At 45.9% G+C, this 15,348-nt stretch overlaps 1 protein-coding gene across 4 annotated transcripts in view; it reads left to right on the top strand.

The window, feature by feature from the left end:
• The window catches only part of LOC112262184 (ral GTPase-activating protein subunit alpha-2), a 213,533-nt gene that overhangs the window by 138,061 nt on the left and 60,124 nt on the right, over positions 1-15,348 (top strand). For all 4 annotated transcript variants that reach the window (XM_042330076.1, XM_042330074.1, XM_042330077.1 and 1 more), the window contains 7 exons: positions 4,717-4,827; positions 4,947-5,015; positions 5,290-5,427; positions 7,619-7,799; positions 10,730-11,675; positions 12,038-12,109; positions 13,569-13,692. In XM_042330076.1, the coding sequence (XP_042186010.1) occupies positions 4,717-4,827; positions 4,947-5,015; positions 5,290-5,427; positions 7,619-7,799; positions 10,730-11,675; positions 12,038-12,109; positions 13,569-13,692 (1,641 nt within the window). The remainder of the gene's footprint in view (positions 1-4,716; positions 4,828-4,946; positions 5,016-5,289; positions 5,428-7,618; positions 7,800-10,729; positions 11,676-12,037; positions 12,110-13,568; positions 13,693-15,348) is intronic.

The raw sequence follows: 15,348 nt of genomic DNA, 5'->3' as shown, positions 1-15,348 counted from the left end.
CAAGTTGAGAACAAGTTCTCATTTACAATTGCGACCTGGCCAAGATAAAGCAAAGCAGTTTGACAGATACAACGACACAGAGTTACACATGGAGTAAAACAAACATACAGTCAATAATACAGTATAAACAAGTCTATATACAATGTGAGCAAATGAGGTGAGAAGGGAGGTAAAGGCAAAAAAAAGGCCATGGTGGCAAAGTAAATACAATATAGCAAGTAAAACACTGGAATGGTAGTTTTGCAATGGAAGAATGTGCAAAGTAGAAATAAAAATAATGGGGTGCAAAGGAGCAAAATAAATAAATTAATTAAATACAGTTGGGAAAGAGGTAGTTGTTTGGGCTAAATTATAGGTGGGCTATGTACAGGTGCAGTAATCTGTGAGCTGCTCTGACAGTTGGTGCTTAAAGCTAGTAAGGGAGATAAGTGTTTCCAGTTTCAGAGATTTTTGTAGTTTGTTCCAGTCATTGGCAGCAGAGAACTGGAAGGAGAGGCGGCCAAAGAAAGAATTGGTTTTGGGGGTGACTAGAGAGATATACCTGCTGGAGCGTGTGCTACAGGTGGGAGATGCTATGGTGACCAGCGAGCTGAGATAAGGGGGACTTTACCTAGCAGGGTCTTGTAGATGACATGGAGCCAGTGGGTTTGGCGACGAGTATGAAGCGAGGGCCAGCCAACGAGAGCGTACAGGTCGCAATGGTGGGTAGTATATGGGGCTTTGGTGACAAAACGGATTGCACTGTGATAGACTGCATCCAATTTGTTGAGTAGGGTATTGGAGGCTATTTTGTAAATGACATCGCCAAAGTCGAGGATTGGTAGGATGGTCAGTTTTACAAGGGTATGTTTGGCAGCATGAGTGAAGGATGCTTTGTTGCGAAATAGGAAGCCAATTCTAGATTTAACTTTGGATTGGAGATGTTTGATATGGGTCTGGAAGGAGAGTTTACAGTCTAACCAGACACCTAAGTATTTGTAGTTGTCCACGTATTCTAAGTCAGAGCCGTCCAGAGTAGTGATGTTGGACAGGCGGGTAGGTGCAGGTAGCGATCGGTTGAAGAGCATGCATTTAGTTTTACTTGTATTTAAGAGCAATTGGAGGCCACGGAAGGAGAGTTGTATTGCATTGAAGCTTGCCTGGAGGGTTGTTAACACAGTGTCCAAAGAAGGGCCGGAAGTATACAGAATGGTGTCGTCTGCGTAGAGGTGGATCAGAGACTCACCAGCAGCAAGAGCGACCTCATTGATGTATACAGAGAAGAGAGTCGGTCCAAGAATTGAACACTGTGGCACCCCCATAGAGACTGCCAGAGGTCTGGACAGCAGACCCTCCGATTTGACACACTGAACTCAATCAAAGAAGTAGTTGGTGAACCAGGCGAGGCAATCATTTGAGAAACCAAGGCTGTCTAGTCTGCCGATGTGGTGATTGACAGAGTCGAAAGCCTTGGCCAGATCAATGAATACGGCTGCACAGTAATGTTTCTTATCGATGGCGGTTAAGATATCGTTTAGGACCTTGAGCGTGGCTGAGGTGCACCCATGACCAGCTCTGAAACCAGATTGCATAGCAGAGAAGGTATGGTGAGATTCGAAATGGTCGGTAATCTGTTTGTTGACTTGGCTTTCGAAGACCTTAGAAAGGCATGGTAGGATAGATATAGGTCTGTAGCAGTTTGGGTCAAGAGTGTCCCCCTTTGAAGAGGGGGATGACCGCAGCTGCTTTCCAATCTTTGGGAATCTCAGACGACACGAAAGAGAGGTTGAACAGGCTAGTAATAGGGGTGGCAACAATTTCGGCAGATAATTTTAGAAAGAAAGGGTCCAGATTGTCTAGCCCGGCTGATTTGTAGGGGTCCAGATTTTGCAGCTCTTTCAGAACATCAGCTGAATGGATTTGGGAGAAGGAGAAATGGGGAAGGCTTGGGCGAGTTGCTGTTGGGGGTGCAGTGCTGTTGACCGGGGTAGGAGTAGCCAGGTGGAAAGCATGGCCAGCCGTAGAAAAATGCTTATTGAAATTCTCAATTATGGTGGATTTATCAGTGGTGACAGTGTTTCCTATCTTCAGTGCAGTGGGCAGCTGGGAGGAGGTGTTCTTATTCTCCATGGACTTTACAGTGTCCCAGAACTTTTTTGAGTTAGTGTTGCAGGAAGCAAATTTCTGCTTGAAAAAGCTAGCCTTGGCTTTTCTAACTACCTGTGTATAATGGTTTCTAGCTTCCCTGAACAGCTGCATATCACGGGGGCTGTTCGATGCTAATGCAGAACGCCATAGGATGTTTTTGTGTTGGTTAAGGGCAGTCAGGTCTGGGGAGAACCAAGGGCTATATCTGTTCCTGGTTCTAAATTTCTTGAATGGGGCATGTTTATTTAAGATGGTTAGGAAGGCATTTAAAAAAAATATCCAGGCATCCTCTACTGACGGGATGAGATCAATATCCTTCCAAGATACCCCGGCCAGGTCGATTAGAAAGGCCTGCTCGCTGAAGTGTTTCAGGGAGCGTTTTACAGTGATGAGTGGAGGTTGTTTGACCGCTGACCCATTACGGATGCAGGCAATGAGGCAGTGATCGCTGAGATCTTGGTTGAAGACAGCAGAGGTGTATTTAGAGGGGAAGTTGGTTAGGATGATATCTATGAGGGTGCCCGTGTTTAAGGCTTTGGGGAGGTACCTGGTAGGTTCACTGATAATTTGTGTGAGATTGAGGGCATCAAGTTTAGATTGTAGGATGGCTGGGGTGTTAAGCATGTTCCAGTTTAGGTCGCCTAGCAGCACGAGCTCTGAAGATAGATGGGGGGCAATCAGTTCACATATGGTGTCCAGAGCACAGCTGGGGGCAGAGGGTGGTCTATAGCAGGCGGCAATGGTGAGAGACTTCTTTTTAGAGAGGTGGATTTTTAAAAGTAGAAGTTCAAATTGTTTGGGTACAGACCTGGATAGTAGGACAGAACTCTGCAGGCTATCTTTGCAGTAGATTGCAACACCGCCCCCTTTGGCAGTTCTATCTTGTCTGAAAATGTTGTAGTTTGGAATTAAAATTTCTGAATTTTTGGTGGTCTTCCTAAGCCAGGATTCAGACACAGCTAGAACATCCGGGTTGGCAGAGTGTGCTAAAGCAGTGAATAGAACAAACTTAGGGAGGTGGCTTCTAATGTTAACATGCATGAAACCAAGGCTATTACGGTTACAGAAGTCGTCAAAAGAGAGCGCCTGGGGAATAGGAGTGGAGCTAAGCACTGCAGGGCCTGGATTCACCTCTACATCGCCAGAGGAACATAGGAGGAGTAGAATAAGGGTGTGGCTAAAAGCAATAAGAATTGGTCGTCTAGAACGTCTGGAACAGAGAGTAAAAGGAGGTTTCTGGGGGCGATAAAATAGCATCAAGGTATAATGTACAGACAAAGGTATGGTAGGATGTGAATACAGTGGAGGTAAACCTAGGTATTGAGTGATGAAGAGAGAGATATTGTCTCTAGAAACATCATTGAAACCAGGAGATGTCATTGCATGTGTGGGTGGTGGAACTAATAGGTTGGATAAGGTATAGTGAGCAGGACTAGAGGCTCTACAGTGAAATAAGCCAATAAACACTAACCAGAACAGCAATGGACAAGACATATTGACATTAAGGAGAGGCATGCTTAGTCGAGTGATCAAAAGGGTCCAGTGAGTGGAGAGGTTGGTTGGGGGTCACGGCGATTTAGACAGCTAGCCAGGCCATCGGTAGCAAGCTAGCATAGGATGGAGGTCTGTTGTTAGCCACCACTCAGTAGATTAGTGGGGTTCCGTGTGGTAGAGGGGATTAATCCAAATCACACAACAACAACAGAAATAAAAACAATAGATATAGTTATAGAGGCCCAAGAAGAAAACATAATAATAATAAAAATAAATCAATTGTCCGATTGTCTATTCAGATAGCAAATGTCATGTAATGCTTATATACAGTAATGTAACGATGTGCAAATGGTGAAAGCACAAAAGGGAAAATAAATAAACATAAATATGGGTTGTATTTACAATGGTGTTTGTTCTTCACTGGTTGCCCTGCTTGCTTGTGGCAACAGGTCACAAATATTGCTGCTATGTTGGCACGCTGTGGTATTTCACCCAGTAGATATGGGAGTTTATCAAAATCCGGTTTGTTTTCGAATTCTTTGTGGACCTGTGTAATCTGAGGAAAATATGTATCTCATTTGGCAGGAGATTAGGAAGTGCAGCTTAGTTTCCACCTCATTTTGTGGGCAGTGTGCACATAGACTGTCTTCTCTTGAGAGCCAGGTCTGCCTACCGCTGCCTTTCTCAACAGCAAGGCTATGCTCATGGAGTCTGTACATAGTCAAAGCTTTCCTTAAGTTTGGGTCAGTCACAGTGGTCAGGTATTCTGCCACTGTCTACTCTGGTTAGGGCTAAATAGCATTCTAGTTTGCTCTGTTTTTTGTTAATTACTTGACACATTGAAAGTAATTCTCTTTTTGTTTTCTCATGATTTGGTTGGGTCTAATTGTGTTGCTGTCCTGGGGCTCTGTGGGGTGTGTTTGTGAACAGAGCCCCAGGACCTGCTTGCTTAGGGGACTCTTCTCCAGGTTCATCTCTCTGTAGGTGATGGCTTTGTTATGGAACGTTTGGGAATCGCTTCCTTTTAGGTTGTACAATTTAACGTTTCTTTTCTGGATTTTGATAATTAGCGGGTCTCTCTCTCTCGCTTGTCAGTTTGGGAACAAGGCTGTGGCTCATGTAGCCTGTGACCTGTTCCAGCTCCTCATCTCTCACTGGGAACACCTCCAGAGGCTAGAGCGCTCTCTCCCAAAGAAAATCATTGAGGTAGGATGACACGGCTCCCCCTCAGCTCACCTAACCATCTCCTTTTATCAGACATGCTATCTTCTTTCACTTGAGAAATATATAGAATCAACATGTCCCCTTATTTTTGTCCCATGCAGATCTTTGTGGCTACTATAGCATTTCTGTTGCCGAGCGCAGAGCACTCGGCAGTGGAGGCTGACAAAAAGGTACGGGGAAATTCTAAAGGACCCTTTTTTCCCATAGAGGTAGGAAGTGCATTTGCACAGGAATCTTGTTCTATCTGGGTCCTATTTGTGTCTAATTCTCCAGCTCTCTCTCTCTTTTTCTCCCTCCAGCCCTCCCTCTCTGTCCCTACCTCACTCCCACCCTCATCCCCCTCCCTAGCTGTTTTATTGATTATCTTTGCATACAGTAGGCTTCATTGTGTGTGGAGGGTTCTGGGCTAATGGATAAGGCCTCTCCTCTCTTTGTATGACTCAGCTAATGGTGTCTCTGCTGCTGTGCCTGCTGGACTGGTGCATGGCCATGCCCCTGAGTATGCTGCTGGAGCCCATCACCATGCCCGTGCTGGAGGACTCCACATCCCACAAGGCCCCTCTGCTCGACTACATCTACAGGGTGGGTAACAGAGAGAGAATACAGTACTTTGTCTTACTTCCACCACATCCCTATTCAGATGTCCTATTCAACATTTCAAGTTTGTTCTAATGACGCCTTGGAAATTAATTTTCCAATTTTTGTTTCCAGTTTCTACTGTTATGTGAGAATGCCCACCTAACCACCCCACCTGTTTGCTAATACACATGTAATACTCAAAAACATTCATTTATAACAGGTTTAGTTTTTTCTCGTCTTTTTTATTTTGACCGATTGCGGGTTTGAAACCTTATTTCATGAGTTAAATGCTGAGGAAGAGGCTGCGCATCAGGCTAAATGAATGAGGTGTTATTCATTGGAGGTTTGACAGATGTAGTCAAACAAACACAACCCTTTATATGGATGTCACACCTGATAAGAAATGGTCAAATTATTTAGATGTTTCTTTGTCCTCGTAATAAGCCTGGAACTACAAGCCTGTCTAGATTTTAATTGAATATTTCTTCAAATGACAGACTGCAGCTGCTATCTAGGAATTCAATGTTATTTGTTGATCTATTGTGCACATAACAGTAAAGTTTTAAAGCTATTCAATACTCAGTCTTTTCAGCTAGGCACTAATTTACATAGCAGTAAACCTCACAAAATGAATAAAGCAATTTGTCTTGTTTATGCATACTTTATTCTGCTTTGCTTCTGGATTTGTATCAGATGTTTCCCTTAACAAATCAATGAGCAGATTACACTCAAGTGAGCCATTCATACAATGACGAAGAAAGATGGGACATTTCTGCATCTCTGCTGAGGATTTGAACTTTTTGGTGTTTGTGTCTAACAGCACGAGGCTGGTCTGTGTAAAAGGCATGATTGCTCTGGACCTTATTGGTTCACTGGAGCTCCACTCCGGCTCCTCCATCTGCTCTCTGCCTCAGCAGCTGCACCCTCCCCTCGCTGTGCGTACGCGTGCGTGAGTGGTCTATTTGCTTGTGTGTATGTTTTTGTGCGTCTGTGAGTGAGTGTGCCTCTGTGCACATCTGCACGTATCCATGTTTGTTCGGGTGTGTGTTACCTTCCTGGAACTGTTGCTATGTGAGGTGCAGCCACTTAGTTGTCAAGCAAGCCAAAGATTTTTTTTCTCCTCCACAGAGGAACCACTTTGGGGCTTTGGTGTGGCAGCTGGTTGGTTCTGGCCTTTTCACCATAAACTCTAATCCCCCCCATGCCCAGAGGACTGTTAGGCATAATAATCCACATACTGTCTGCATTTCCCCACACAATACTGTTTCAGATGACAGAACCTGCGCCTCTCCTCTGAGCCTCAGCCAAGTGTGTATGTGTGTGTGTTGAATGGGATTAGCCATTCATTTACATGGACCAGCCTCCACAAAGGGTTTACCAAGTCCACCCACTCAGTGTAAGAGGCCCCACAGTTTGCTATTGTCTGATATGTCAGGCGTAGCTTCCAAGCACTTCTCTGCTTACAGCACACAGGTGTGTGTGTGTGTGTGTGTGTGTGTGTGTGTGTGTGTGTGTGTGTGTGTGTGTGGCAACATGAGCAGGGGGATAAAATCTTAATTAAATCAAACAGAGTAAACCTGTCCAATCAGTGTAATCAACTGACCCAGTGGGTCTTATCTAGTCCTGCCAACCCAACGGACTGATGCCGTGCCATCTGTTATGCAGATCGATACACTCATCACAGGAGAAATGGATTAGTTGCAATAAAGAGCTTCTCTTCTCTTAGATGGCCGTCTCACCATGACAAACAGACCGTATATTCCTCCTCCGTATGTTCCTGAACAATTCGAAGTGCAATAAACAATGCCTCACTGATTATCTTCCATACTTGCAACCTCTGCATTCGAGATTACTGTATAATTTTCCTCTTACTTAGTCACTTCACCTGTGTTTCAGATACTGTAAGATCAGTGTTCAGCTATTCACTGGCTCCCGCTGTTGGTCATTGCCACCACTGTCGCGTGCTTTAATCTCAGGCAGACTGGGTAGAGTGTCTGTTTGAGTGTGTGATGTACCTCATTTATGAGTCCCATGTGCTCGTTGATGCTGTGCAGCCAGCCACTCAAAGGAACAGTAGCAGTGACTGTATCCAAGGTTACCGCCACATGCAAGATTACCACATTACCACTGTTTTTCTCTTGTAGTTGCTTTAACCCACTAGGTGTTGACTCCTATCTTCAATCCTGTTCGGTAGGTGCTTCACTGTTGTGTCTCTGGCTCCAACCTGCACACCCAGCAGAGTCACTACCTCCTGAGCCTGTCTGACCTCTCCACTGACTACGACCCCTTCCTCATGCTGGGCCAAGTCAAAAATTCTGAGCCCCCGCCTTCACACACTGCTGCAGACTTTGGCAACCTGCTCACCGTTGCCGAAGGTAAGTAGACCTGAGACCTGACAACTGTCACTGCCCTCACCACTGTCACCAACACAGCAGGAGACAGGATGGGCAGATGAGACGCCACCCATTTAGTACCTGCTGTGTAGGAGATTGTTCTAGGGCTGACAGAGAAATTAAAGGGGGGTTGTGTACGTTTGTGTGTTTGTGCGTTAGAGACGGTGTGTTTGTGCGTTAGAGACGGTGCGTTTGCGCGTTAGAGACGGTGCGTTTGCGCGTTAGAGACGGTGCGTTTGCGCGTTAGAGACGGTACGTTTGCGCGTTAGAGACGGTGCGTTTGTGCGTTAAAGACGGTGCGTTTGTGCGTTAAAGACGGTGTGTTTGTGCGTTAGAGACGGTGTGTTTGCGCGTTAGAGACGGTGCGTTTGCGCGTTGGAGACGGTGCGTTTGCGCGTTGGAGACGGTGCGTTTGCGCGTTGGAGACGGTGCGTTTGAGCGTTGGAGACGGTGCGTTTGAGCGTTGGAGACGGTGCGTTTGAGCGTTGGAGACGGTGCGTTTGAGCGTTGGAGACGGTGCGTTTGAGCGTTGGAGACGGTGCGTTTGAGCGTTGGAGACGGTGCGTTTGCGCGTTAGAGACGGTGCGTTTGCGCGTTAGAGACGGTGCGTTTGCGCGTTAGAGGCGGTGCGTTTGCGCGTTAGAGACGGTGTGTTTGTGCGTTAGAGACGGTGTGTTTGCGTGTTAGAGACGGTGCGTTTGCGCGTTGGAGACGGTGTGTTTGTGCGTTAGAGACGGTGTGTTTGTGCGTTAGAGACGGTGTGTTTGAGCGTTAGAGACGGTGTGTTTGTGCGTTAGAGACGGTGTGTTTGCGCGTTAGAGACGGTGTGTTTGCGCGTTAGAGACGGTGTGTTTGCGCGTTAGAGACGGTGTGTTTGCGCGTTAGAGACGGTGTGTTTGCGCGTTCGAGACGGTGTGTTTGCGCGTTAGAGGCGGTGCGTTTGCGCGTTAGAGACGGTGTGTTTTGTTTTTTTTACCCCTTTTTTCTCCCCAATTTCGTGGTATCCAATTGGTAGTAGTTACAGTCTTGTCTCATCACTGCAACTCCCGTACGGACTCGGGAGAGGCGGCGGTCGAGAGCCATGCGTCCTCCGAAACACAACCCAACCTAGCAGCACTGCTTCTTGACACAATGCGCATCCAACCCGGAAGCCAGCCATGTGTCGGAGGAAACACTGTACACCTGGCGACCTGTTCAGCGTGCACTGTGCCCGGCCCGCCACAGGAGTCTCTAGTGCGCGATGAGACATGGATATCCCTGCCGGCCAAACCCCCCTAACCCGGACGACACTGGGCCAATTGTGCGTCGCTCCATGGACCTCCCGGTCGCGGCCGGCTGCGACAGAGCCTGGGCTCGACCCCAGAATCTCTGGTGGCACAGCTGTGCCACTGTAGACCACTGTGCCACCCTGGAAGCCAGGGACAGTGCGTTTGAGCGTTAGAGACGGTGCGTTTGAGCGTTGGAGACGGTGCGTTTGAGCGTTGGAGACGGTGCGTTTGAGCGTTGGAGACGGTGCGTTGGAGCGTTGGAGACGGTGCGTTGGAGCGTTGGAGACGGTGCGTTGGAGACGGTGCGTTTGAGCGTTGGAATGCTTTCGAGTACCCTGTCATCCAAGTATTGTGTGCCTAGCTGCCCCTGCTTGTTTTACATATTACTCTTCCTCATCCAGACCACACTCTTCCTCTCCCAAACCACCTGGGAAATGGGCAGTAAGGGGATTTACAGGGAGATGTAAGTTTTTAATAGGTAGCCTTCCATTTGGAGGTAGCTACTCTATTAAATGTTAATGTTTTGACCTAATATTGACTAGACTAACACATGGAATGGAATGTTTAAAGAGGTAGCCATTAGTCCTCTGCCCCAGGGAGAGGACCCATTATCAAAGAGACATCTAAAAATTATATTTATTAGTGACCTTGTGGTGCCATTAGGTTATGTATTAGAGTATTTCTTTACAACGGCCGTTTCCTCCACTAATGTTTCAGAAGTCATCTTTTCTTTCAACCAAAAGAACGTACCCATTGACGCAATGTTGGCTAAGCCCAGCTGAAATATCTAGCTTATGTCATTACTTTTCATACAGCGCTACAAAGTCTAGATAGGAACTACAGAAGAGCAGCCAAAGAGCACTATGCATTCCCCTTGAGATCATATTGATTAAGTCTCATCAAAGGGCTTGTGTATCTCTAATGCAGCCTCTCTAAAGAGCTTTCTCCACTTTGATGAGGGATGATGGTATTGATAGCACTGTCACAATGCGGAGCGCATCTTCTTGTTTTTTCCCCCCATCGTAACTCTTTCATTTTGGAATAGTTCTGAGCATTTAAATCAATCTGATTCAGGGAGCAGCACTCTATTCACCGTGCTGTAAAGACCTGCTCCTCATTAGCACTTTGCCAGTCTTTTCTCTCCACCCATTGTAGCAGACTCAATGGCCTTTTCAAAGTTGTCTCCCATGATTAGATGCTACCTACTTATTTATGGCAGAGGTGTGTTGGCCATAACCGTTGTGAGAAATGAAAAACAACGCTATTAGTTATTATGAAGGAAAAGCTAGCTTTGTGTGAAAAGGCCAGAGAATTGAGAACTGCTTAATGAATTTACTATAGTTTATAAGGATCCCCTTTAGCTGTTGCACATTAGCTGTTGCACATTAGCTGTTGCACAGTACGGAGAAAAAAAATATGAAAATATACATGTAAAATGCACATGCAGCAGCTACTCTTCCTGGGGTCCACACAAAACATCAACAACATGAGTGCATACAATACATGACAAAGTACATGTGCTGGGTCTTGACTTCCCTGTATAAAATACATGTAAACGGGGGGGTTATTTACAGGGTTAACAAAATGATTTGTCTCTCAGAATGTCTTTAGACCATCTTATTCCTGTTCTCCTCTTGCCTCCAGAGAAGAAAAGACGGAATATGGAGCTCATCCCTCTGACGGCGCGGATGATCATGACACACCTTGTGAACCACCTGGGCCACCATCCCCTCAGTGGTGGCCCCGCCCTCCTGCACAGCCTGGTCAGTGAGAACCACGACAACCCCTTTGTGGAGTCATCAGAACTCTCCTCTGAGGTGTTCAAGAGCCCCAATCTGCAGCTGTTTGTGTTCAACGACAGCACCCTGGTGTCCTACCTCCAGGTGCCCTCGGAGCCCTCTGGTCCAGGGGAACCCTATGACAACTCCTCCCAGGTACGGGTCATCGTCAGGGACATCTCTGGAAAGTACTCCTGGGACGGAGGGGTCCTCTACCGCACCCAGGAGGGAGTCAACGGCATGCATCAGAGGACCTCAGACCCCTCCAACCACTCTACCACCAAGCCTATCTCACCAGGCACCTCAGACCCTTCCAACCACTCCACCACCAAGCCCACCTCACCAGGCACCTCAGACCCCTACAACCACTCCACCACCAAGCCCACCTCACCAGGCACCTCAGACCCCTACAACCACTCCACCACCAAGCCGACCTCACCAGGCACCTCCGAGCGCTCCAACCCCCCTGGCTGGGACTCCCAGTCAGGCTGTGATGAGGAGGAGGTAGATGGCCTGGACCAGCTCCTAGAAGACCTGGGATACAGCAGCCCTGAGTGCCTGCCCCAGCCCCGGCTGAGGCTCAACCAGCCAGCCCCCTCTCCCTGTGGGATGAACCTGGAGCAGGAGGGGGCCATCATGGAGGCCATCCTCAGGCAGATGCAGCAGGAGGAGGAGCAGGTGAAGAGGTGGAACGCAGACGTGAGCGTCAAGGCCACCGGCCAGAGAGAACCCACTCACCAGGAGCCCAAAGCTCTCTTCTACTTCTGCAGACTGCTACTCAACGACCTGGGTATGAACTCATGGGACCACAGGTACAGAGCAAAGCACAACACCACCACATCCACAGCTGTAGACTAGTTAGAAGAATACCTCACAGAGAGAAAGTGGGAGAGAAAAAGTACAAGGAAAGGCCTGGCAGGGTGTGTTGTGTTAATCTGCTCTCCACAGGGAAACTGTGCCCAACTGTAGATTAGTAATGGTCTCTGCGCTCAATTTAAACCTGTTTGCACCTGTTACTCGTCAGACCAAAAGTTAAACATGAAGCTTTCTTATCCTACTTTCAATCTGGTTTTTACCATTCAAAAAATAGCATGCACTGGTACACTGGTACACTGGTACATATGAAGTGCCATCTGGATGCTTTTCAAGTTCAAATTTGTTTATTCCTTTTCAGGAAAAGCTTTCATCTCCTGAAGAAGAACTCAAAACTTTTGAGAGAACTGAAGAATTTGGATTCCAGGCATTGGTATGTTCCTGTACACTGATTATTTAGGGCCTCTTCAGCACACACTGTATCCCTAGGTAACATTGGCATGTATGATTTGCTTCTTGTTCGGCATAAAAGGAACTTACTGAATCTCTAAGCAAGACCTTTTGAACAAACCATCCTAGATTTCACCTAGGTATTCTAGCTAAGCCTGAAATATCGCAGCGTTCCATGTCCGTCATTACTCTGAACCTACGCCCGCTAATGAAGATTCTCTTCCTCTAAATCAGTAAAGATCACACTCTCAAGGCGACACGTATTAAAACTGCTTCACTCTGCCTTCCCCTCCTCTCCTCCTAATCTACACCATCTCGGGCTGATCACAGCTAGGCAGTACTCACGCACAGCGATCAATAGGCACTTCACACTGCTAATGACTGGGGCTTATTAAAGAATGCCCCCAGGATTTTGTCAGACAAGGCAACCTGCGTCGAAGCATCCAAAATGCCCCCAATTTAACACAGCACCATGCTCCGCCATGACAACGGTGAAGCGCAGAGGTGGAACTCTGTGTCTGCTCTTGTCTTGTTTGTCACACGAGGGGGGCAGTAAACACATATACTATTGTACACTAAGTTTGCTTGATCGAATCCCTGAGCTGACAAGGTCAAAATCTGTCATTCTGCCCCTGAACAAGGGAGTTAACCTACTGTTCGTACTGTAGGTCGTCATGGTAAATAAGAATTTGTTCTTAACTGACTTGCCTAGTTAAATAAAAGTTACATTTTTGTTAAATGAAGACACATGATGTTTTCTCTAATATTAACCATATTTGCTACAATTACTTTTTGGAATTTGCACAGTATTGTTTGGAGATGTACGTTTGACAGCCTGGTCTCAGAGCAAAGCATATGATATTTTACTAAAATCAGTGGCACTCAGATTTAGTATGATATGTTACGTTCGATAGGACAGTAGGTTACTTGAATGTCTAGCAACCCAAAGGTTGTGTTCGAATCTCATCACAAACAACTTTAGCATTTTAACTAATTAGCAACTTTGTAACTAGTCAGTTAACTGCTTACTGCTTTTCCCTACTTTGCAACCTCTTAGCACGTTAGCTAACCTTTCCCTTAACTTTAACCTAAATCCTAACCCTATCCTTAACCTTGTCATTGTAATATTATGTTACGAATTGTAATTCGTAACATACTATACGTCCTGCAATTCATATTATATTGAATGACTGCTATTACATTTGTAGGCCAATGTAATGTAACCTAACGTAAAGTAATATTTCATACTGATGAAGTGCCACAGATTTTAGCCAAATATAATTTGTTTTGCCTTTGAGACCAGGTTACGTTTGGTGGTGTGTAGTTCACATTTCAGAGCACGCCCATCTTGACTGGGATGAGTGTGGAGGTAGGCACTAAGAACAGTGTAGCTTCGCTAGGTCCATTGTTCTAACGACAGGTCTGTGTGTTTGTCTTAACAGCAGGGAGACACACAAGATCGCTGTGTTCTACATCGGGGAGGGTCAGGAGGACAAATGCTCCATCCTGTCCAACAGCGCAGGCAGTAAGACCTACGAGGATTTTGTGTCTGGCCTGGGATGGGAGGTACACACACACACACACACACACACACACACACACTCCTGTGGCAGGGTTTCCATTAGGAAATTGTGGTGCTGGACATTTGACTGGCAGCATTTTAATTTACCGGACATTTGAGAAATTTACCGGACCCATGTGCATTGGGTGCATAACTCTGATTAGTGCGTCCACCCATGGTGCTCATGATGACATAAATCATATTTAGATTATGGTAATTCATATTAACAGAAAATGCAAGTAGAGGATGCAACGATGTGCAGTCCTTACTGAGTTATGATGGGCACTTTGAAGTTAAGAATAACTGTCCACATTTACTTTTCCTCAGCCAATAAGATGAGTAACAAACAGCAAAATCACTACCTATGTCAATCTACTTTCACCCATAGTAGAAAAGTGTACCTATTCTATTGGTCAGCTTGTCGAGAAAGAAATAGCCTAATCCAACCAAACAGACTCTGGGACAGTTTTGGGACGATAGATCCCAGATTCATACAACCAGTAGGCCTAGGCTACATTTGACGTAACAGATCAGAAAGTTTAGCTTAAAATGTTGCTAAACTTTTATTTCTTCAGATTATAAAAGGACAGCAATAATGCAATTAGTAGGAAAATACCATTCAATACCAGTCAAAAGCACACTGCACATGCGAGTGGTTTCATGTAACAGATGAAAATATCCATTAGAAATGTAGAAAGAGGGGAGATGTAATATGCAACAACTAGCATGGGTTGCTAATATGACTACGATTGTGCCTTTGGCTCCTGGACAATGAAAGAAAGTTGATTCGAAAATAATTGCCTCCACGGATGTGGTCTGATTTCGGCTAGGCTACTTTGATGCAAGGTAAGACATGCCTCATAATATGTAGTAAAATGTATGTTTTCAGAAAGCGTACTGCCTCCAGCTCATTGTAAAGTGGTGTGCGACGAGCTGATTTTTTTCACCTTTATTTAACCAGGTAGGCATGTTGAGAACAAGTTCTCATTTACAATTGCTACCTGCTCAAGATAAAGCAAAGCAGATTCGACACATACAACAACACAGAGTTACACATGGAATAAATCAAACATACAGTAGAAAAATAAGTCTATATACAAAGTGAGCAAGTGAGGTGAGATAAGGGAGGTAAAGGCAAAAAAAGTCCATGGTGGCAAAGTAAATACAATATAGCAAGTAAAACACTGGAATGGTTGATTTGCAATGGAAGAATGTGCAAAGTAGAGAGAAATAATGGGGTGCAAAGGAGCAAAATAAATAAATACAGTAGGGAAAGAGGTAGTTGTTTGGGCTAAATTATAGATGGGCTATGTACAGGTGCAGTAATCTGTGAGCTGCTCTGACAGTTGGTGCTTAAAGCTAGTGAGGGAGATAAGTGTTTCCAGTTTCAGAGGTTTTGTAGTTCGTTCCAGTCATTGGCAGCAGAGAACTGGAAGGAGAGGCGGCCAAAGGAAGAATTGATTTTGGGGGTGACCAGAGAGCTATACCTGCTGGAGCGCGTGCTACGGGTGGGTGCTGCTATGGTGACCAGCGAGCTGAGATAAGGGGGAACTTTACCTAGCAGGGTCTTGTAGATGACCTGGAGACAGTGGGTTTGTCGATGAGTATGAAGCGAGGGCCAGCCAACGAGAGCGTACAGGTTGCATTGGTGGGTAGTATAT

The sequence above is a fragment of the Oncorhynchus tshawytscha genome, linkage group LG11 (genome assembly GCF_018296145.1).
Source record: "Oncorhynchus tshawytscha isolate Ot180627B linkage group LG11, Otsh_v2.0, whole genome shotgun sequence".
NCBI classification, from domain to species: Eukaryota; Metazoa; Chordata; class Actinopteri; order Salmoniformes; family Salmonidae; genus Oncorhynchus; species Oncorhynchus tshawytscha.
This window is presented reverse-complemented; position numbering and strand designations above follow the sequence as displayed.